General features: G+C 39.7%; 1 protein-coding gene across 4 annotated transcripts in view; it reads left to right on the top strand.

Annotated features, from left to right (window-relative positions):
* LOC118826306 (NACHT, LRR and PYD domains-containing protein 12-like) overlaps positions 1–21,541 on the top strand; it is a 59,800-nt gene extending 38,259 nt beyond the window's left edge. For 2 of the 4 annotated variants that reach the window (XM_036597235.1, XM_036597234.1), the window contains 3 exons: positions 12,155–12,328; positions 18,212–18,258; positions 18,354–21,539. In XM_036597235.1, coding sequence (XP_036453128.1) covers positions 12,155–12,328; positions 18,212–18,258; positions 18,354–18,961 — 829 coding nt within the window. In that variant the 3' untranslated portion in view covers positions 18,962–21,539. Of the gene's footprint in view, positions 1–12,154; positions 12,329–13,418; positions 13,503–18,211; positions 18,259–18,353 lie in introns of those variants that run through there. The other 2 variants (XM_036597236.1, XM_036597237.1) reach the window with 2 other exon arrangements.
* The last annotated feature ends 654 nt before the right edge of the window (positions 21,542–22,195 follow it).

Raw genomic sequence — 22,195 nt, 5'->3', positions numbered from 1 at the left:
GAAACAGTAACATCATCAATATTGCCAATCCCTGACGCTGTACACTCCTCAAAGTTAACAGAATCACTGTCAGTGGCAGCCTCCCTAAACACGCCCCATGCAGACTCCTCAAAACAACCTTGAAAAGCAGAGATGGCACCTGCTTGCCAGGTTTTCACCTAATTTCTGGTCTGGTTTGGAGTGTCTGATGATTAATCTGTATTTGGGCATCAGCATTACAAAAATATGACCTGAGTAAGCGAGGTGGGGGGAGGGCTCTGCCCAGTATGTGTTGAAAATGTTTGTGTAACCAAGGTCCAGCACATTCGCCCCTTTCTTGACACCACGTTTCTTGACGCCCCTTTCTTGAAGTCCACATGTTGGTAGAATTTTGGGAGCACTGACCTGAGATCTGCATGATTAAAATATCCAGTGAAAATAAACAGCCCGTCTGGATGCATGTTCTGCGGTCCGCTGATGGCTCCATACAGTTCACAGACTGCCTCCCTGGCATTCATGCTGGGAGGAATATAGACCACTGTTAGAAACGCAGAAAAGAATTTATGTGGCAAATAAAATTGTCTGCATCTGACAATCACAAACTCCACCAGTGGAGAGCAGTACTTTGCAACAAGCACAGAGTTATTACCGCATTCCGTGTTGCCTCCTCTGTGTGTTTTTCCCACCAGAGCTGCGCTACTGTCGGCACAAAACAAAGACAGTCGCTGAACTCTTGCTGGGTATTCTGCTGGAGTCTGATGTAGTCCAGTTTATTGTCCAATGAGCAGACACTGGAGAGTAAGAGGGATGGTAGAGCTGGTCAGCTAGGGTAAGCTTTTAGCCTAGCATGGACCATGGCCCTTATCCCACACTTCTGACTTCCCTGCATTGATCACTGGGGTCTTAATGACATCATTGTCAAAGATCCTTACTCCCTGCCTCTCATGTTGACAGTGCTTGAGGCACTACAGCAAGCCACCCTATTCACCAAGCTGATCTTGTGCAGTGCCTACAATGAATGAATGGAAGGCAACTTTCATCATTCCTACTGGGTATTAGTGCCCTTCAGGCTTGTGAACAGTGAGGGAGACTGTGGTTCAGTATGCATATGTCTAATTCAACAACATACTCATTTATAGCTGGTCCCTCAAGGAACATATCAGGCATCTCAGGCAGATCCCTGCTTGTATGTTAAGTCTATGTTAAGCTGGAAAAGTTGGTGTTCCATGTGTTCTCACACATGAAACCAGCCAAAATCAAAGCTTTGGTGGAATTGGCCCACTCTACCTCCCTCTGTCTGGTCTAACATTTCCTGGCACTGGATCCCAAAGGCAGCCGTCCTGGAAAGGTGTATGTGCCCACGGCAGTGCAGCAGTGATTTATGGGGGCATGCCTCCCCATTTTTGGGGCATCCAAGGGTAACTAGGACTCTGGACTTTCTGCGCAGGCAGACAGGGAGACAGACCTCCGTGCCTTTATTGCATCTTGCAACACATGCACTCACACAACAAGGTCCTGGCCCCATGCCCTCCTCCACATGCTGCCTATCCCTGTGCACCATGGTCTCACATCTCCCTGGAACTTCTTCATTGGCTTGCCTCCCTCCAAGAGTAACACCGTCATACATTACACAAGAAATCATTATTATTTATTTAGAATCAGAAGAAAATGGAAAAAGATCAAATTAGAAAATAAATACCGAGACATACAGTTTTAATTAAATGCTAAGTTAAAGAGATGTGTTTTTAGATGCTTCTTAAAAGTAAGCACTGAGCTCGACTGTCTAATAAAAGGTAGAATTGAGTTCCACAGTTTAGAAGCAGAATAACTGAAAGTGTCTCTTTGTTGTCTGTAATTTACAGAGAGTATTTGTAGAACACCACTATCTGCAGATCTTAGATTACATGCCGGGATATAAAAAGACAGACACTCTGTGATGTAAGCAGATACTAGGTCGTTTTGAGCTTTAAAGACTAGTAGCAGAACTTTAAAATCTATCCTGAATGATACAGGAAGCCAGTGCAGTTCTTTCATAATGGGAGTGATGTGATCTCTCTTTTTGTTTTTGTTACGATGCACGCTGCTGTATATTGTACGAGTTGTAAGGGATATATAGTTTTTTAGGAAGTCCAGTAAGGAGAGCATTACAGTGATCACGTCTGCTTGTACCAAATGCGTGAACAAGTTTCTCTTTGTCCCTCTGAGAGAGAAAAAGCCAAACTTTAGCAATTGTTCTAGAATGATAAAAAGCTACTTTAGTGACTGTGTTTACATGCGGGATAAAACAGAGCTCAGAGTCTAAGATCACATCCAGGTTTCGTACTTCAGGTTTGGTATATGAAGCTAAAGAACCAAGTAAGCACTAAACATATCAACATACCAATGACGTAGCAGCAGTCAATACATTCAGTAGATTATGAAGAGATTTTTAATTAACTGTGTAAATAATTATAATCTGCCGAATTCAGTTGTTTTTCACTTTACTTGGAGTGTCCAAATTCATATTTGTAGATGTTAACTGGAGACCTCATTGAACATGTAACATGTCTAATATAAACAATCTCAATATCCTCAACAAGCTGTTATAGATATTAGTTAATGTAAGTACTGAATCATTGTTGCATCTTCAAGACATATATACGCTACTGCTACTTCACAGGTATGTTGTTGATGTGTTACTGATACTCTGTTAAGGGTTTTATTAATCATCTACAAAGGACTTCTCAAAATAAAGTGTGACCCAGATTGTTACAAGCGCAGTCCAGAAGCCAGGGGATGTCAGGATATACGGATGTATTAGTTCCTGTGCCATGGGTAACTTCCACATCTGCGAAGGCGCCATTGACACTGAAAGAAAAGCTCCACAGACAAAAAAAAATTAGTCACAAGCACTATATTTTCTCTTGTACTTTTTTTAAGCATCTAGTTGCTTTAAAGACAACACCAACCCTGTCATTAAGGATTACACCATTCTCTTGAGTTCCCATTCTAGGATGATAACTGTCCAAGTATTTTAAAGTTTCCTAGGTATTTTTGATTTATTTGTTAAAAATCTGTTGTTACTATAGCTAAATCAAAAAGTAATTGAGTACGAAATCCCCTTTTGAGACCCCACATCTAATACAAATCAAGGCCTTATAAAGGCCAAACAAACATAGCTCCATAACATTGACCATAGTGCTTGGTCACTTCCTATATAGACAGTCGTTTAGCTCTTATAGCAGTTATGACAGTCAATAACACTAAACAAGTCTACACCAATTTCTGGCCAGAAATTGAAGTCTTGTTTGCCAACAATAACTATTTACATGTTAACCTTTTTTCACCTACTTTTAAAAAGATATTGTAGAAAGAAATCCAAATATACAAAAACTAAACTTCATCACTCAAGAAAGGTAGCACTTTTCACCTCTTTGTATAATTATCTTAGTTTTGATTGGTCAATAAATATTAAGTATTTTATCTGTGTGTTGGACGATTAATGGCTGTGAGCTGGTATTAAATGTTGTGCCTGTCTTGCTAAACTAAAAACTGAACATACATGAATTACAGAGTGTCCCTGTAAACTGGCCTGCCTGCCTATGTGTAAAATGTGTGGTGAATTTCCCCAAAGGGTTGCACAGTATGATTTTTTATATTATTATGATTCTGTTTTAAAACTGGGTCAACTGGTGTCTTCAGTCCGCAGATGGTGTTGTCAAAAGGAAAGGTGATGTAACACAGCATGGAACCCTATTGCTTTTGCTAGGATCTTCCTTCATTTTAATCGTTTAATCTTTTGAAATTCGACCCATGTTGACCACAGAATCAGTAAGGGTAATATCTTTGCATTAATGCAAATTAAGACTTCAAACATACTTATGGTCATAGGCTTGGCATTATCTACCTTATGGCAAAGAAAGTTTCTCAATTTATTTATTCCACCGAATGTGGCAATTTTGCTAATATAAGTCCTTTAAAAAACTCTATTGTTTTTCTATAAATCATCAGAGTTTGAAAACTGGTATTTTGCTATGTCTTCCTTAAATGTGTTTGCATTTTCTCAAACATGGTCTCCAAACAACCGTGGAAGTCTCGAGGTCAATAATTATTTTTAAAAATCCTGCCTTTTAAGCACAGTGTTATTACAAGTTGTGGATGAATCAGTTTGGTCTAGCCTATTCTGAAACAAGGAACCACAAATTTGTCAGGTATGTCTTGATATTGTACAAAATTAAAATGTACACTGACAATTATTAGCTGAGAAAATGTATAACATTTGGCTTGAATCAGCTTAAATTGGCTCTTACAATTCTCACTGTACTGCCTTACAATCTAAAATGTAATTATTCTTATCTAAGATTGAATAAAAACATGAGTTGTTTGAAATAATACATATTTATTGATTGCAAATATACACTGATCAGACATAACATTATGACCACCTCCTTATTTCTATGCTAACTATCCATTTTATCAGCTCCACTTACTATATACACTATAAAGTATTCACCCACCCATCCAAATCATTGAATTCAGGTGTTCCAGTCACTTCCATGGCCACAGATGTATAAAACAAAGTACCTAGGCATGCAGACTGCTTCTACAAACATTTGTGAAAAAATGGGGCTCTCAGGAGCTCAGTTAATTCCAGCGTGGTACCGTGATAGGATGCCACCTGTGCAACAAGTCCAGTCATGAAATTTCCTCACTACTAAATATTCCACAATCAACTTTCAGTGGTATTATAACAAAGTGGAAGCGATGGGAACAACAGCAACTCAGCTGCCACTGGACTCTAGAGCAGTGGAGACGTGTTCTATGAAGTGATGAATCACGCTTCTCCGTCCAGCAATCTGACAGACGAGTCTGGGTTTGGTGGTTGCCAGGAGAACGGTACTTGCCTGACTGCACTGTGCGAAGTGTACAGTTTGGTGGAGGGGGATTATGGTGTGGGGTGAAAGGAACTCTTTATGCTTCAGAAGACCAAGAGATTTTGGACAATTTCATGCTCCCAACTTTGTGAGAACAGTTTGGGGACAGCCCCTTCCTGTTCCAACATGACTGAGCACCAGTGCACAAAGCAAGGTCCATAAAGATATGGATGAGTGAGTTTGGTGTGGAACAACTTGACTGCCCTGCACAGAGTCCTGACCTCAACCCGACAGAACACCTTTGGGATGAATTAGAGCGGAGACTGCGAGCCAGGCCTTCTCGTCCAACATCAGTGTCTGATCTCACAAATGCGATTCAGGACGAATGGTCACAAATTCCCATAAATACACTCCTAAACCTTGTGGAAAGCCTTTCCAGAAGTGTTGAAGCTGATATAGCTGCAAAGGATGGGCCGACTTCATATTAGACCCTATGGATCAAGAATGGGATATCAACCAATTTCATACAAGCATACAAAATGGTAAACTGAGGGTAAACAATGATTTATTTTTCAATTAAAGTACTCAATAATAACAATAATTGCAAGGTGGGAACTATTTCCTAAAATGGTGTTTGGTTCCTTATTGCTTTGTACCAATAAATTGTCTCAAAAAACAGCTCTGCAGTGGGCCTCTTGTAGCTCACCCTGAAGACTTCTGCTTTTGAAGATTAAGGTTGCGGGTTTGACTCCTCATAATAGGTGTTAGACCGTGCTCTACAAGTTATATGTACTTATTTAAGTAGAAATTAAGTGGAAACTTGTATAAGTGGATATGTGCTTATTTATTTTAATCTCAAGAAAGTGTCTTCTTAAAAAACCAGTGACATGAAATTTGTTTATGCTACTACTTTGTCTTAAAATGGTGAGTAGTTCCTTGCTGCTCTCTTCCAATAAACTGTTTCAAAAATTGCTGCTGCGCTGCAGATATTTCTGAAAGTCATGCTTTCTACCAAGCTTCCATCTGGCTTATTTTTTCTTAATGATCTACAAATACATCAATGATTGATTATGAGAGACAACAAAAAATACAAAATTACAAACTAAGGATGTATTTGAATTAGTTTTAATTATATTATTCAAAAAAACAATAGTTGAAAAGCTGGGAACTAGTTCCTAAAATGCTGCTTGGTTCCTTATTGCTCTCTATCAATAAATTGTCTCAAAAACATATTGTTGCCACATGATGCTAGTGTCTCACCATGAAAACTCCCCCCTTCCAATCAGAAGGTTCTGGGTTCAAATCCTGCTTAAGCTGTTTTTGCCCAGGCAGAGGACTACTTGCAGTAATGTGAAGTTTGTGTCTTGAAAGTAAAGGACAACTTGCATCAATGTGAAGTTTGTATCTTGAGAGCCTTGTAAGATGCTGATTATTACTAATTATCAAGAACAAATAAATTTAAGAGGCTTATAGTGCTAAAGAAGGCTGATAGTGCTTGGACCCCTATAATTGCCTCTTGTGGCTATATTTATACTTTTTGGTCAAATAGAACTTTCTCATCACTGCTAACAAGTTTCCCAACTTTTTTGGAAACAAGTTTTGTACAAGATCACATGGTTTCCAAATGCGATCTGCACAAATTTCAAATTTAGCTCTTCACACCAGCCAAAAATTAACATATTATGTATTTTACTTTGTGGAAATAATGTCTTATGGTGAGTCAAAAGCTTGAGAAATCCATCATTACTTTGCGTCAATTTGAACCTGAAACTTTGAAAGACCTGATGTAACGAGACAGAAAGGGCCAGACGTTTGCAGTAAAAACCAAGAGATGAGGCTTTAACATCCAAGGGTTTGACAAGAATCATGGTCAGTAAACAGGTGTGGGTCAAATCCAAAACAGCAAAAAGGTACAAAATGGCAACCATAACCAGAGGGCAAAGACAAAAGGGAAAAACCAGAAATCCAGAAACAGTCCAAACACAAAAAGGCAAAACGTATTATACAACAAAACAAGTATAGAGTGTTCTCCTGCCTTTCTCTACCTTAAATAAACAATGTACATTGCTAAAGAACCAGCTTCATGTTCTTGTTGTCGGATCTGGAATGATGTTTTTACCCAAGTTTTTCTTATTGGGAATGTAATCATTTACATGGTGGATTATTTACAATATTACCCACCTCATTCAATCAGACAGAAATTGTGTTCAGAATGCCCTTAATCCGGCTTGTCTGTTTTGATTGAGGTGTACACATAGTCATATTCCTTTTTGATTGAGCTATTAGTTGGATTATTAACAGATTATCAGGCTGCATGTTTATGTGGCTACTTTGTTTGACTTTATCAGTTTTGCTGTCCTCTATTCCTTTAAGTGATTAGTTTCTGACCATAGGACTGCTGTCGGCAGGACAGTTTTGGGTGGCAGGCTGTTCTGAATTAGTTTATTGGTACAACATGACCTGTTAGCCCCATCATCTGATCTGAGTCCTTTAATAAAGAGTATCAGATCACAGTAGGCTTTAGGCTGGGGAGGGAGGAAGGAGCCATCCCCAAACTCTTCCCACAAAGTTGGGAGCACGAAATTGTCCAAAATCTCTTGATCTGCTGAAGCATTAAGAGTTCCTTTCACTGGAACTAAGGGGCCGAACCCAACTCCTGAAAAACAACCCCACACCATAATCCCCCTCCACCAAACTTTACATTTGGCACAATGTAGTCAGAAAAGTACCATTCTCCTGGCAACTGCCAAACCCAGACTCGCCCCTTAGATTGCCAGACGGAGAAGCGCGATTCATCACTCCTGAGAACACGTCTCCACTGCTCTAGAGTCCAGTGGTAGTGTGCTGTACACCACTGCATTTAATGCTTTACATTGCGTTTGGTGATGTAAGGCTTGGATGCAGCTGCTCGGCCATGGAAACCCATTCCATGAAGCTCTCTACGCTGTTCTTGAGCTAATCTGAAAGCCACATGAAGTTTGGAGGTCTGTAGTGATTGAGTCGGCAGAAAGTTGGCCATCTCTGTTCACTATGTGCCCCAGCATCCGTTGACCCCACTCTGTCATTTTATGTAGCCTACCACTTTGTGGCTGAGTTGCTGTTATTCCCAATTGCTTCCACTTTGTTATAATACCACTGACAGTTGACTGTGGAATATTTAGCAGCGAGGAAATTTCATGACTGGACTTGTGGCACTGGTGGCATCCTATCACGGTACTATGCTGGAATTCACTGAGCTCCTGAGAGTGACCCATTCTTTTACAAATGTTTGTAGAAGCAGGGACTTCCGGTGGCTCAAGAAACCGTATGGCAGCATAAGTTACAGCTCCGGTATTGGCCAATGAAATCCCTGAAATTCAAGAAACTTTGATCTTTAAACTGAATTTAAACTGAAAGGAAAATGAGTGGGGATAAAAATAGAAAAACGAGGTTGCGGTTAAGAAGCGTCACAGAGCAAGAAACGGAGAAAGAAGTCGAAGCCTTCGCGGCAGAATATCTATCAGGGGAAAATTGCGACACTTCGCAATTCGCAAAGTTGTATGTGAAGCTGTGTCTGACCTGAAATTGGACATGAGAAAAGAGCTATCCAAATTTCAGGTAAGTTTTAGACATGATATGAAGGTGCAACTGGATGAACTGTCTACCGAATTTAACCAGAAAATATCAAATGCTATGGGCCAGATTGGGGAGACTATGCAGCGTCTTGGAGAAGTAGAGAGAAGTATGGCAGAGACAAAGAGGTGAGATATTGGAGTTAAAGACTCCTTAATCTAGCTCATCAAAAACAAACGAACATTGCAGGCTAAACTGTGGAATAACTCCCGGCGGAATAACATTTGAATATACGGTGTACCGGAAGATGTCGAGGGCACCTCCATGCACAGTTGATTTAATCAAAACAGAATTGGGTGACCTTTCAGACTTGGAGCTCAGCATAAAAAGAGCCCACTGCGCGCTGGCCCCTAAGCATCTAGCTGGCATACAACCACGTTTGATTGTGGTTCGGTTCTTGCAGTTCACTATCAAGGAGAAAGTCATACAGGCTGCAAGAGGAAGAGGAAAATTTTTGTGCAAGACAAAAGGGTGTTCTTTGATCATGACTATGCGGAGGAGGGGCAATGGAGGAGAAAAGAGTACGTCACGATCAAGAAAGTACTCAAGGAAAACAAAATCCGCTTCCAAACTCCAGTGACCAAGTTGCAGGTGCACCTTGACTTAAGCATGGTTACCTATAACAGTGCTTTGGAAGCAGCTGAGGATTTGGTGAGGAGAAGAATTCCAGTGGGATATATTCGGGTGAAAAAAGAGGAAGACATCACGATGGAGTCCCTGGCTAGGCTTCTTCCTTGGAGCACAGTAGAAGTGAGTCAAGTGGGGAATAAATTAAAGTTCCAAGAAGGTATAAGGAAGAAACTTTGCAGTTTTGAAAGGATAAATTGAGAGCAAGAGAATGAGGAGGACTAATCCCCTCCCACCCGTGACAATTGACGGGATCCAACTATAAGTGACACTGGGGAAAGGCTAGTCCCTAGACCTATCAGATCACTCTAGTTTATATTTAAAATTAGATCTTGGTAGTACTCCTAAGAAAACCCTGTGGAGGTTAAACATGGGAATGCTAAATGGCACAAAATTCCAAAATACATACAAAAAGGCCACAATGGCAGATGAATTGAAGTCCTTTTTAATTCATAATAATAATGGAGAGGTCAATCTAGCTATATTGTTGGATGCAGCCAAAGTCTTAAATGGCTTTTATTAAGAAGTTAAAAACTCAAAAACTGCAGAATTTGGAAGATAAACTTAGAGACCTGGAAGACTTCATAGTTCAACTCTAGACCCATCTGTCCTCCAACAAATGAGACCAATTAAATGAGAAATATCTTAAATTCATAGCGAAGAGATTGAAAATAAAATAATATATATGAAACAAAAACTTTATGAGGCGGGACCAAAAGCAGCAAAATTACTAGCCTGGAGGATGGACTGTAGGTCTTATAGACCAATAAGTGTTCTCAATGTAGATTATAAATTGTATGCATCAATTCTGGACAAAAGGATGGAGAAGTTGATGCCTTTTTTGATAGAAGAAGAAGAGGATCAAACCAGGTTTATAAAAAACAGACAAACTCACGATAATATAAGGAGAGCCCTTCATATTATTGATGTTATTAACAGGAGGGAATGTAGTGCAATTATTCTTAGTTTGGATGCGGAAAAGGCCTTCGACTCGGTTGGCTGGGAATTCTTATACCAAGTGATGGATAGATTTGGATTTAATAAAACATTTATACAATGTATCAGAACACTATGCTCATCGTTGTCTGCTATGATTAAAATTAATGGGTCTCTTTCTAACTCTATAGCCCTACAGAGAGGCTGTAGACAAGGATGTCCGATTAGTCTGACTCTCTTCAACTTGTACATTGAGCCCTTGGCCCAAATCATCAGGCAGGACAGAGGTTTAGAAGATATAAACATTGGGGGCGCAGAATATAAAATTGCTTTGTATGCCGATGATGTGCTGGTGACATTACTAAACCCAGGATCAGGTGTACCATCATTGATGAATATTTTGAAAATATATGGTAATTACTCTGGATATGTACTCAATATTCAAAAAACACAAGCTTTGACATTTAATTTTAGCCCCTCTAAAGAATTGGTAAATAGGTATAACTTTAATTGGCACTCTTCATACATGTAATATCTTGGTGTTCGTTTAACAATCAGCTTAATAAAGAAAAATATATATATAAAAAAAAATAACATGTATACATATATGGACCTTGATGCTGCCAAGAGAGAAGGGAGGCATGGTGCTTCCATGCTTAAGGGATTATTATGTTGCTGCTCAACTAAGACCACTTGTACTTTGGTGCAATCCAACCTATGAAGCGAAATGGAAGGATATAGAATTTCACTAATGGATATTCCAATACAGTCAGTTTTAGGCTGTCTTGACAGGACTAAGGAATTACTGCAAATACAGAATCAATGGGTTGGTTTTTCCTTTTAAATCTGGCTTGAGGTGATTAAAAGATTCCAGCTTCATAGAGAAATTAAAGTACTGATTTGGCCAGCTTATAACCCATATTGTACTCCAGCATTGTATGATTATAGGTACAGACAGTGGTCTATAGGTGGTAATACTGCCCTCTGTAAAATGGTGTCAAATGGGGAATTTGACAGTTTCCAGAAATTATGCGACTCACTTGACCTTGGTAAACAGGATTTTTTTTAGATATTTACAGATCTGTCACTTCTATATGAAAGAGATTAAAGGCCCCAACCCGGTTCCTTTCTCATGACTGACTCAGTTTTTTATGGATGCATATGAGGGTGAAGGAAATGAAGGGGTTATTGGCAAACTGTACAAAGCCATCTGTTTAATGAATAAAAATTCTACTAATTATGTGAGACTTCACTGGGAACAAGATACACAGCAAAAGATCACAGAGGAAGTATGGTCACGAGTATGGGAAAACCATTGTACTTCCACTAATTCATTGTTTTGGAGGGATTTTTGCTGGAGGAGTCTGATCAGATTTTTTTATAACACTCAAACTCAAATTAAGGTTAACTGGGGCCCACTTCCCCTGCTGGAGGGAGTGTGGGGCAATGGATGTAGACCATGCACATGTACTATGGTGTTGCCCAAAAATTCAACCCTTTTGGATTAATATGGGGAGAATTATTTCTGAGATCTTGGGTTTTAATGTGAAGGTGTCATTTAACTCTATGTATCTTGGTGTAACCCCTGAAGGCTTAAGTAAGAGTGATGGCTACCTTTTGAATATATTTCTGGTCACTTGTAAGAAAGCTATTACTAAGTGCTGGCTCAGAAGAAACCCCCCAACTGTGGACCTTTTTGTTGAAATTGTTACTTATATTCGCTCCATCAAAATGTTGACTTACTCTGTACGTCTTCAAAAGGAGAGAGGGAAAAAAAACTGGATGAAATGGAATTACTACACCCGAGTAAGCGAGGTGAACTGAGACCTTTGGCTCTGATCATTCTGCCTTTTATATGTAAACGGAGATTGTTGTTGAGTTTTATGTTTGAAATGTTGTACCTGTAAACCTCTGACTTTAAATAAGAAAAAGAAAGTTTGTAGAAGCATTCTGCATGCCTAGGTGCTTGGTTTTATACACCTGTGGCCATGGAAGTGATTGGAACACTTGAATTCAATGATTTAGATGGGTGACTGAACACTTTTAGAAATATAGCATGTGTGTGTGTGTGTGTGTGTGTATATATATATATGTATAAATACACTGTATAAATACTAGCTGTCCCTCTTTTTCCCTCCTTTCTGCAGATTGTCTGGTTGCATGGTTACAGATGAAGGCTGTTCTTCTCTGGCTTCAGCTCTGAAATCAAACCCCTCCCATCTGAGGGAACTGGATCTGAACTATAATCACCCAGGAGAGTCTGGGGTGAAATTGCTGTCTGATCTACTGGAAGATCCACACTGTAGACTGGAGACATTACAGTGAGTTATTAACTTACCATCTCTACACACACACACACACACACACACATGCGCACACACACACACACACACACACACACACACACACACACATACACACACACACTTGTATGTTACCATGATTATTACCAAATTCATTTGCTCCATGTGTATTTCCAATAAGAGAGTATACTGTAATGCAACACTATTCTGTAATATTGCACTCTAATGTTGCATTGAGGATCTGTAGTACTGGATTATTGTGCTGTAATATTGTACTTAAATGTTACAATGTAATTTTGCACTATAATGTTGCCGTCTAATGTTGCAGAGTAATGTTGTGCTGTAATGATGCACCTCTCCAAGATTATTGTCAAAATTTAATGACTTTGGAACTTTTAATTGTTTTAGCTTGTTTTGTACTATAAGGTCTAACTTGCTCTCACAGGTTTTGTTGTCTGAGCCTATTTCAGTCTCAAAGGTCACTGACCCTATGACCCTAAGATTTTAAGAACAGAAAATGCTTAAACTGATTAATTTAAATATTGGAAACCTTATTAATGATGTGCTACGATATTGTTTTATAAAGGTGTGCTGAATTTCCCCCTGCAATGTTGTAGTGTAAGGTTCAGCTGTGACATTGTGCTGTGATGCTGCAGTGTGATGTTGCACTGTATGTACAGTACACAGGCAGGCAGGAACAGAAAGTTTCATGCCACAAAAACCAGGAAACAAGCAGCTCAAAAAGATAGAACACCAGAAACCTATGGTTCAGAACTTGGAATAAACACACAAAACTTTGCAAAAGCTGATATAGAGAATTACTTAACTTTTCAACCTACCTGATGGAAAATGTCTGCAGCACACATAGATGTGGATACTTTCAGGATCCCATAAACTCAAACCTTAACCCTAACTCCTATAATCACAACACATTTGTACAGAAATTAAAGTTTAAATATGAGACATGTAGTGGTCACTTACAGCATGGAGTCTCTAGATTCTTGGCCCCATGCCACATATCAAAGGAGTTGAATATTCCATGATACTTGTACCTGTCTCTCATTGGGCCTGGCCATTAGTTAAATATATGTAATGCTTTTTTCAACAGGCATTGTCATAAGGCAGATTTACAGAAAAAATATGGGTCCAAGCCCCTAGGAGCAAGCCAATGGCAATAGTGGCAAGGAAAGACTCCTTAAAAGCAGGAAAAAGAAGCCTTGAGAGGAACCAAGACTCAAGATTGTTTATAAAGATAATCATGTTTATCTTCACATGGGTTAGAGCAGGGATGCACAACTCTTTTTGAAGATCGATGTCCAACACAGTTGGCTGATTTCGCTGCTGAAACACTCCTGATTCAACTGAATTACCAAGTGGTCTGTGGAAGACTGAAAATGACTTAACTGTGCTGAAAACTGGTATGGACTGGAGTTAGGCCATCACTACACAGAAAAAAAACAGTAGACCCTTTACCCATCAGTGCAATCTGCCAATGTGCATCTGTGCATATGTCTTTCAGCTTGTTGTCTCAGCAGAGCTGATCAACTACTTGAATGAATGCCTCCTTTTCCATTGTAACAGTTTTCCATGTCTCTGTTGTCCTTTGACTCATTCTCCATTGCTGTAAATGTGCAGTACTGTGCACAGTGGCCTAAGCAGAGGAGTGAAATAAAGTATAAAGAAATAGAGTTGCTAATTGTTATTAAGTACATGCTTGCTGGACAACCCATTCCAAAACCATGGGCACTAATATGTGGTCTTGGACCTTTAAGGTTATAATAGCCTCCACTATTCTGAGAAGGCTTTCTGAGAACAAATTCTCTGTGGGAATTTGTGCCCATTCAGTCAAAAGAGCATTTATGGGGTCAGGCACTGATATTGAACAGGAAGGCCTGGCTCATATATGACATTGCAGTACATCTTGAAGGTGCCCAGGGGCTCAGTCATGCTGGAACAGGACAGACTCTTCCCCAAACTGCTGCCTCAAAAGTTGAAAGAATAAACCTGTTTAAAATGTCTTTGTAAGCTGTAGCTTTAACATCACCCTCCACTGGAACTAAGGGGCCTTCTAGACTTCCATCTACACTTCTAAGATGGTGGCACCTTGTGTGGCAATGGCTACTCCAGCTACCATTAGCGATGTGCATTTTAGGTTGAATGTACTCTTTATTCCGACACAGTCAAATATGAGATTAGTCTGTAGTCGCAGTACTCTCTGCTCGGACTGTGCATCCGACACATCTAGCAACTTACCTTGTGGTTTACTGGCTTTGGAACCCAAAACACTCCACAAACTGGAAATCCTACACTGGCAAACCCCAGAGGCCTGCACAGCATCGGTCTTATCTATCATCACTGATGGCTGCCTGTAGTGACATAAGTGGTGCAAGAGACTCGATGCAGTACTTGAGCAGGTATTAGCGTTAGGCTAAAAGCTAACCCCCACACACCTGCATCTCCATCTATTCTACTGTCAAATATCCGCTCACTGGAAAACAAAATGGACAGTTTGAGACTGGATTTAGCCACCCAACGCAAGGTGAGAGACTATTGTGCCCTTATCTTTACCAAGACATGGTTTAATTTCATTATTCCCGACAGCACCATTAGCTTGGATGGGCTAACATAATTAAAATGCAGACAGAAGTCACACCCTCAGTAGTAAACTTTGGATCTTGGGGAGGGGGTGTATGTATTTACATCAACAACAACCAGTGCAATAACGCTAATATTGTCCTGAGTCACTGTTCAGAAGATATAGAGTTCTTGATGCTAAAATATTGGCCATTGTATTTGCCAAGGGAGTTCACAGCCATTAGCATCACATCTGTTTACATTACCCCCTGGGGTAGCACAAAAGATGCACCATCCACACTATACCAGTCTGTCAGCATGATGCAAAATGCCAATCCAGACTGTGTTTATATCATCACTGAAGACTTTAATCAGGCCAACCTAAGGTCAATACTACCAAGTTACTACTAACATGTGGACTTAGCAACCACATGAGAAGACACACTAGATCGGGTTTACACATACATCTAAAAATAATTTCCAACCCACCTTGGAAATTCGGACCATCTGTATGTTATGCTAATTCCAACATACAGTCCACTGTTAATGGGAAGCAAGCCATCTGTGAAACAGGTAAGGACCTGGCCAGAGGGAGCAGTTTCAGCACTTCAGGACTGTTTTGAATGCACTGACTGGAATGTGTTCAGAGAGGTTAACATTGTCAACCAACACATCAGTGCTGAGTTTGTGACGGGATTCATATCCAAGTTTGTGGAAGATGTGACCGTTATCAAGAATATTACCACACGTGCCAACAGAAGCCCTGGCTCACCAGAGAGGTACATACCTTTTTGAGAGCATGTAATACTGCCTTCAAGCCTGGGAACAAGGCTCTTTGATCTGCTAGAGACAACTGCTATATTCTGTCTGTCAGGGAACTGCTGATCCACTGACAGATTGCCATGGATACAGTGAGCTGGGAGAGCTTGGAGGAGAGGATTTCTGGGATGATAGTGTTGAACGCTAAGCTGAATTCCGCAAACAGGATCCTTGCCTGGTAGGCAAACTGTAGGAGGTCCAGCAGGTGTCCTTTGACATCCTTCAGGTCGGCCAACATCAGTTGTTCAAAGGACTTTATGACAACAGAGGGATCTGTTGAAGATCTGTGTGAAGACTACAGCAAGTTTGTCAGCACAGGCTTTAAGACAGGAGAGGGAAACACCATCTGGACCAGGGCTTCTCTGACCTGCCTCTGAAAGAGAGGCTCACATCCATTTCATAAATCTGGTGCAGACTGAGTGTCTATGGGGGGAAGGGAGGGGGTTTGCTCACAGTGTGATGGAGGCTGATGCAGTTGAGCTGGAATGACTGAGAGGTGTGAATTTATCTCCTTCAAATCTGCAATAGAAAATCAAATTTAAAGATAAATCAAATTCAATGATAAATACCACTAGATTTAAAGTTTTAATTAAATGTTAAAGGGAGTTAAAGAGCTCCGTTTTCAGATGTTTATTAAAAGTGACCTCTGAGCTTGACTGTCTTATAAAAGGCGAACTGAGTTCCACAATTTAGAAGCAGAATAACAGAAAGAGTCTCTCCACGTTTTCTGTATTTTGCAGAGAGTATTTGTAGAAGGTCAGTATCTGCAGACCTAAGATCATATGCTGGAACATAAACAAACAGACACTTTGTGATGTAAGCAGTGCTTTAAGGTCATTTAAAGCTTTACACACTAGTAGCAGAACTTTAAAATGATACAGGCAGCCAGTGCAGCTCTTTCTAAATGGGAGTGATCTGATCTCTCTGTGTTGTTTTTGTTAGGATGCTGATGTATTTTGTACGAGCTGTAAAGCATGTGTTGTTTTCTTAGGAAGTCCAGTAAGAAGATCATTACAGTGATTAACTCTGCTTGTAACAAATGTATGAACAAGTCTGTCTGCATCACTCTGATAGAGAAAAGGCTGAATTTTAGCAATATTTCTCAAATTATAGAAAGCTACTTTAGTGACTGTGTTTACATGCAGGATAAAACAGAACTCAGAGTCTAAGATCAGACCCAGATTTCTACTGCAGATTTGGTAAATAAAGCTAAAGAATCAAGTTTCTCATTAAGCAGCTTTCTCTGAGTTTTTTTTTTATCAATGCTCAATATTTCCTTTTTTCGTGATTTAATTGTAGAAAATTTTGCAACATCCAAGGAGAAATATCTGACATACAGCTGGTTCTGTCTGTCTACAGTCTTGATCATCAGAAGGAATAGAAATGTATAATTGTGTGTCATCAACATAGCTATGGAAATTTATATTATACTTCCTAATAACATTGCCTAGCATGTACAAAGAAAAAAACAAAGGCCCTAAGACTGAACCTTGAGGGACTCCACGAGAAATGGCAAATCTTTCTGATGAATGAATTCCCATTGAAACCATGAACTGCCTGTTACCTAAATATGATTTAAACCATTCTGAACTGTGCCCGAGAGGCCGACCCAGCATTTGAGATGCTGGATTAAAATCTTGTGGACCTAAGATATAATTAAACCAAAATAGAAGGATTTTGTGCATCAGCTCTGTGCCTGAGGTCACTCATAATGTGAATCAATGCTGTCTCTGTACTATGGTTAGAAAGAAAACCTGACTGACCCGACTTCTCATATAACTTGTTTGATATTGGATGCGCATTTAATTGTTTTAAAAATAACTTTTCTAGGACTTTACTTAAAAAAGTAGGTTTGAAATTGGTCTAAAATTATTCATTATTATTATGGAAGGATCCATGCTACTCTTTTTTAGCAGAGGCTTCACCAGGGCTGTTTTAAAGCATCTGAAAAAACCACCTAGTGACAGAGAACAATTTACAATAGTTAAAAAATCATTGTGAACACGATCAAAAACCATCTTAAGAAATGAAGTAGGAACAGGGTCAAGATCACTTCTGGATGTACTGTTCTATGCATTCTAACAAAATGCATAGAACAGTTAATTTTTTAGTTGTTCAGTTTCCAAGAGGAGAGGATTTTGAAATGTATGCCTTGGAAAATCTGACACGTGACCCAGAATGAAAATGAAAGAAACAATGAAAGAAACCTGCTTAACAGAGAAAAATGGAGGTAATCCTAAGAAATGAATAGAACTTTACGCTTTGTATCTCAAGAAATGAAGACAGAAGCTTGGCTTAACTTGCACAGCTTTCCCCACTATTTTTGCATCTCAACAGTGTTACTATCTAAAATGCTTTAATTTCTCTCTTTACAACATGCAAGATGCAGTAGCACCCGCATAAATGTTTAGTAAATCTTGCTCTTAGTATCTTTTAGTGTTAATGTTTAATGTAATAGCATTGAAATAGATGTGAAAAAATTGTGTGTATGTATGTTTGCTTCTTTAGAGTGGAACATGGAGGGAAGAGCAGGATGAAACCAGGGCTGAAAAAATGTAAGATCCACACACATACACACACACACACACACACACACACACACACACACACACAGTTTGTTCTCTCCTCTAATCTGTGTTTTTGTGTGTAGATGCCCGTGATCTCACTCTGGACCCAAACACGGCAGCCACATGTCTCATTCTGTGTGAAGAGACCAGAGAGGTGTACTTTGAGGAAATTGAGCAGCAGCCATATCCAGATCATCCAGACAGATTTGTTTCCTGTGCTCAGGTTCTGTGTAAGGAGAGTCTGACTGGACGCTGTTACTGGGAGGCTGAGTTAAGTGAGGAGATGGATGGCGAAGTAGCTGTGACATACAGAGGAATAGAAAGAAAAGGAAACAGTGATGACTGTGGGTTCGGAAACAATAATCAGTCTTGGAGTCTGATCGGCTTTAGTAACGGATGCACTGTCAGTCACAATAATCAGAGTATTACCATACCTGTCCGTCCCTTTTACTACATCTCCAGCAGAATAGGAAGGTGTGTAAATGTGTTTGGGCTCCCAATCCCAATGAAGTCCATCAGAGTAGGAGTGTATCTGGACTGGGCGGCTGGCACCCTGTCCTTCTACAGCGTCTCATATAACCCACACCGACTGACCCACATACACACATTCCACTCCACATTCAGTGAGCCGCTCTATGCAGGGTTTAAGGTTGGTTTTGATACCTCACTGTGGGTGGGTGTGACAGAATAGCCACTTAACAGGGTTTGGGCTTTGGGCTAATGACTCATTCATGACACCCATGGAAATTCACAAGCGTACTTGAGTAAAATGGACCACATACACTACAGAAACACCAGATTTGTTTATTAGAGTATGTATGTTAATGAATGCCAACTGCTCTTCACAATTAACATGTTATTGGCATAATCCACGTCCATAAAATCACAAACAACTACCATATAAAGAAGCCATCAGACTGGGGTGATATTTCCTTCATACACTTGTAGCGTGCTTTGCTGTTTTTAATTCATAAACTGATCAGAACTTTTTGAGGAAAGTGAGATCTGCATCTGCATGCGGCAGGATGTTTAGAAGGACAAATAGTAAAATTATACTGCTAAAGACATGTCTCACAACCCCCATTTGCCCCCCCCCCCCACTTTGGCAACCTGGTGCAGAAGTGGGGAGGGGGGGTGGCTCACCTCAGAACAGACCTACTTTGACCCAGAGGTCTGAAGACTTTCTTTTTCTTTTGCCTAACAGTTTAAGGGCAACGTAGTGGAACGTCATGCCACCCCTTTATAAACGTCCTGAAGAGACCTTTGGACATGACTGAAGTAAATTTTGGAATACTGATAAATTGTGACTTTTGAAAATTTCTTTCCCTCTCTCTCTCACACCCATACAGCTCACCTTCCCCCACAAAGAGAGACATCTAACCTAAAACAAAGGCCAAAGATGGCCCACCAATTAACTCTGGGTGAGGGGACTGTTGAGACCTCACGAATCCCTGAGCAGACCCCTCGGTGTGGCCAGATACTCTTAAGTGTATTCCATCAGTATCATAAATTTGGGGTCTGTGCAGAGGCTAGGCTCCTGAGAGCCCTGCTTTCTGGCAAATTATTCACAATGTGATCTTTAATCAAGTATCAATCAAATGCCTTTCCTTTATCAAACTGCAAAGAACACCTCTGTTACTGTTAACATGTTGCCTTGTCAGGCATGAATTGATTAATCCCTGCTGAAGGGAATTAATACCAAACTTTCTACACTATATTCTTTTATATTCTAGTAGTTATTTTGATTCTTGAATTGTAACCCTTCTTCACTGATCTAGGTTATTATATTGATCTTTGATCATTCACAACTATGTTCATTTCACCCATTATACAATTTTTCTTTTTCTTTTGTTTGAGAAACAACTCATGTTTTGTGACCACCGTTAATCTTATATATCTGCTTTTCTTGCAAGTCTTCTTGTAGTGTTATTAGAAGTACGATTCTAAAGTGTGTAGCTTGTGTGACTATGTACACTTTAATCATAGAGTTTCTGCCAACATATCTACAGAATTATTGATGATTATGAACTCACTTATTTTACTCTGAGTTATTATGTAACCGTTCATGTAAGCATTGTTTAGAAATAGTAATGTGACATATAACCTCGAAACTGTCTTAACAATTTAATTCTTTTGTCTAAGTAGTTCCTACTTCTTATATGACTAGAATGGTTAAGGATTCAACTTATTGTATGTAACCATATCCTGGTATACATTAAGGGATAATGATCTATAAGCTCCATAGTCATTTGTAATAGCCACTATGGAAACAATAATGTTTTATATGTAAAATTGCATGCTTCTAAGTTTCTTTTACTTAAGTGTAACCACACCCAGAATCTCCAAAGGATTATGTGACACTTGAGCAGCATTCAAAGAAATTGCATATTCATTATATGTAACCTAACAAACCAACCAAAACCTTTTGCCCGCCTTAGCTCTGCCTTAGCTCTGCCCCTCAAAGTTCTTTCTTTAAAGCCAGCAAGAAAGAGAAACAGGGGGGAGAATGAGAAGAACAAACAGAAAGACAGGGAAAGTTGGCCCTGAAGGGAGCGAGATATCCACATCAAGAGCCTGCTCCAATCACTGCCTGCCTCCATCGACAAGCAGAAGATCTGCGCTCCTCACCGGAGAGGCCACCAAGCATTGCAAGAAGCCTGCCTTGCCAGTGGGGTCCAGTCAAAAGCATTGACCGAGGGCTTGCATTTCTAGAGGCCTTGCCTTTGACTTGCAGACCCTTCCTAGCCTGTGTGACCAGCGGCTCCTCTTCCTCGACATGGCACGCGCATCAACACAGCTCTGAGGCGTCCAGCAGCTTTGACCTTTGACCTGCGGACCCTGCTCCAGCCCATGCCAGCAGTGACCTCTCTTCCCCTCAACGCGACACGTGCATCACCGCAGCTCTGAGGCATCCAGGTCGTAGATTCACTCGCACTGCCCTTTTGTGGTCTCAGTCTCACTGTGATTTTGCTTTTCTTTATTGACACTTAGGCAAGCTTTACACTAGTGTTAGGGTTGTTGTGCTTGCTGCACAAAAGCCACATAATTTGGAAAATCAGCTAATCTTAGTAGTTTTGAATCTCTGGTTTCTTTCCATAACTAGTAATCCAATATTTAGTGCCTATATACCTTTGTAATTGATTGCTTTGTGTTTATATACCTCTATCAATAAATAACCCTTTATTACAGTCATCTCTGTCATGGTGTGCATATGAAAAACTTCAATCCGGCTTTGTTCCCTGGACCATGGTCAAGCCCTCACTTGAATTTAATTAAAATACCCGTGTCTTATGGTAAGTGGGAAATTAGGTGCTTTTGATGGCCTTGTCCCGCTACACACTGTAGAGAAAAAGCCTTGGTGTTTTAACTTTAAAAAAGTCAGAAAGCTGTTTTTTTAATTGAACTTATTCAAAAAATCGTTAAGGATAAGTTGGAACAGAATGTAAGAAAGATTATTATTGTTAATTTACTACTTGGTCCAGAAAACTAAAAATTTTTTTTGTAGAATGCAGCTTCACAAAACTTAATAAACGAAATAAAAAAAAAAACAAAGGGTTCAGTGCTTGAATTGTGCCATTTTTAGCTCACTGCACCTAGGCTATAATTTAAGCATATCATTTAAAACCATGCTCTACTTGTTTTCATGATTTTTTCATTTCTCTATTATATGTAGTTTTGTAATTTTTCATAATGAACTGGCAAAGGGAGAATGTAGTTGGGTTTTTTCTGTTGAGAGATTTGAAATGACTTTTTCTTCTGTTTTCTTCAGTTCGACTTAAGTTGGGCATAACCATTTTTTTCATAGTGATGTCAGATTTGCCAAAGTACAAGAGCTGGGAATATGTACACCAGTTTTGTTAGTGAAAACTATGGCGCAAAATAATTTATTAACAACCTATTTTTCATTACAAAAATGTGATGAGAA

This window comes from Colossoma macropomum, unplaced genomic scaffold (assembly GCF_904425465.1).
Source record: "Colossoma macropomum unplaced genomic scaffold, Colossoma_macropomum, whole genome shotgun sequence".
Classification (NCBI taxonomy): domain Eukaryota; kingdom Metazoa; phylum Chordata; class Actinopteri; order Characiformes; family Serrasalmidae; genus Colossoma; species Colossoma macropomum.
The sequence above is the reverse complement of the archived record's forward strand: the minus strand, read 5'-3'. Positions and strand labels throughout refer to the sequence as shown.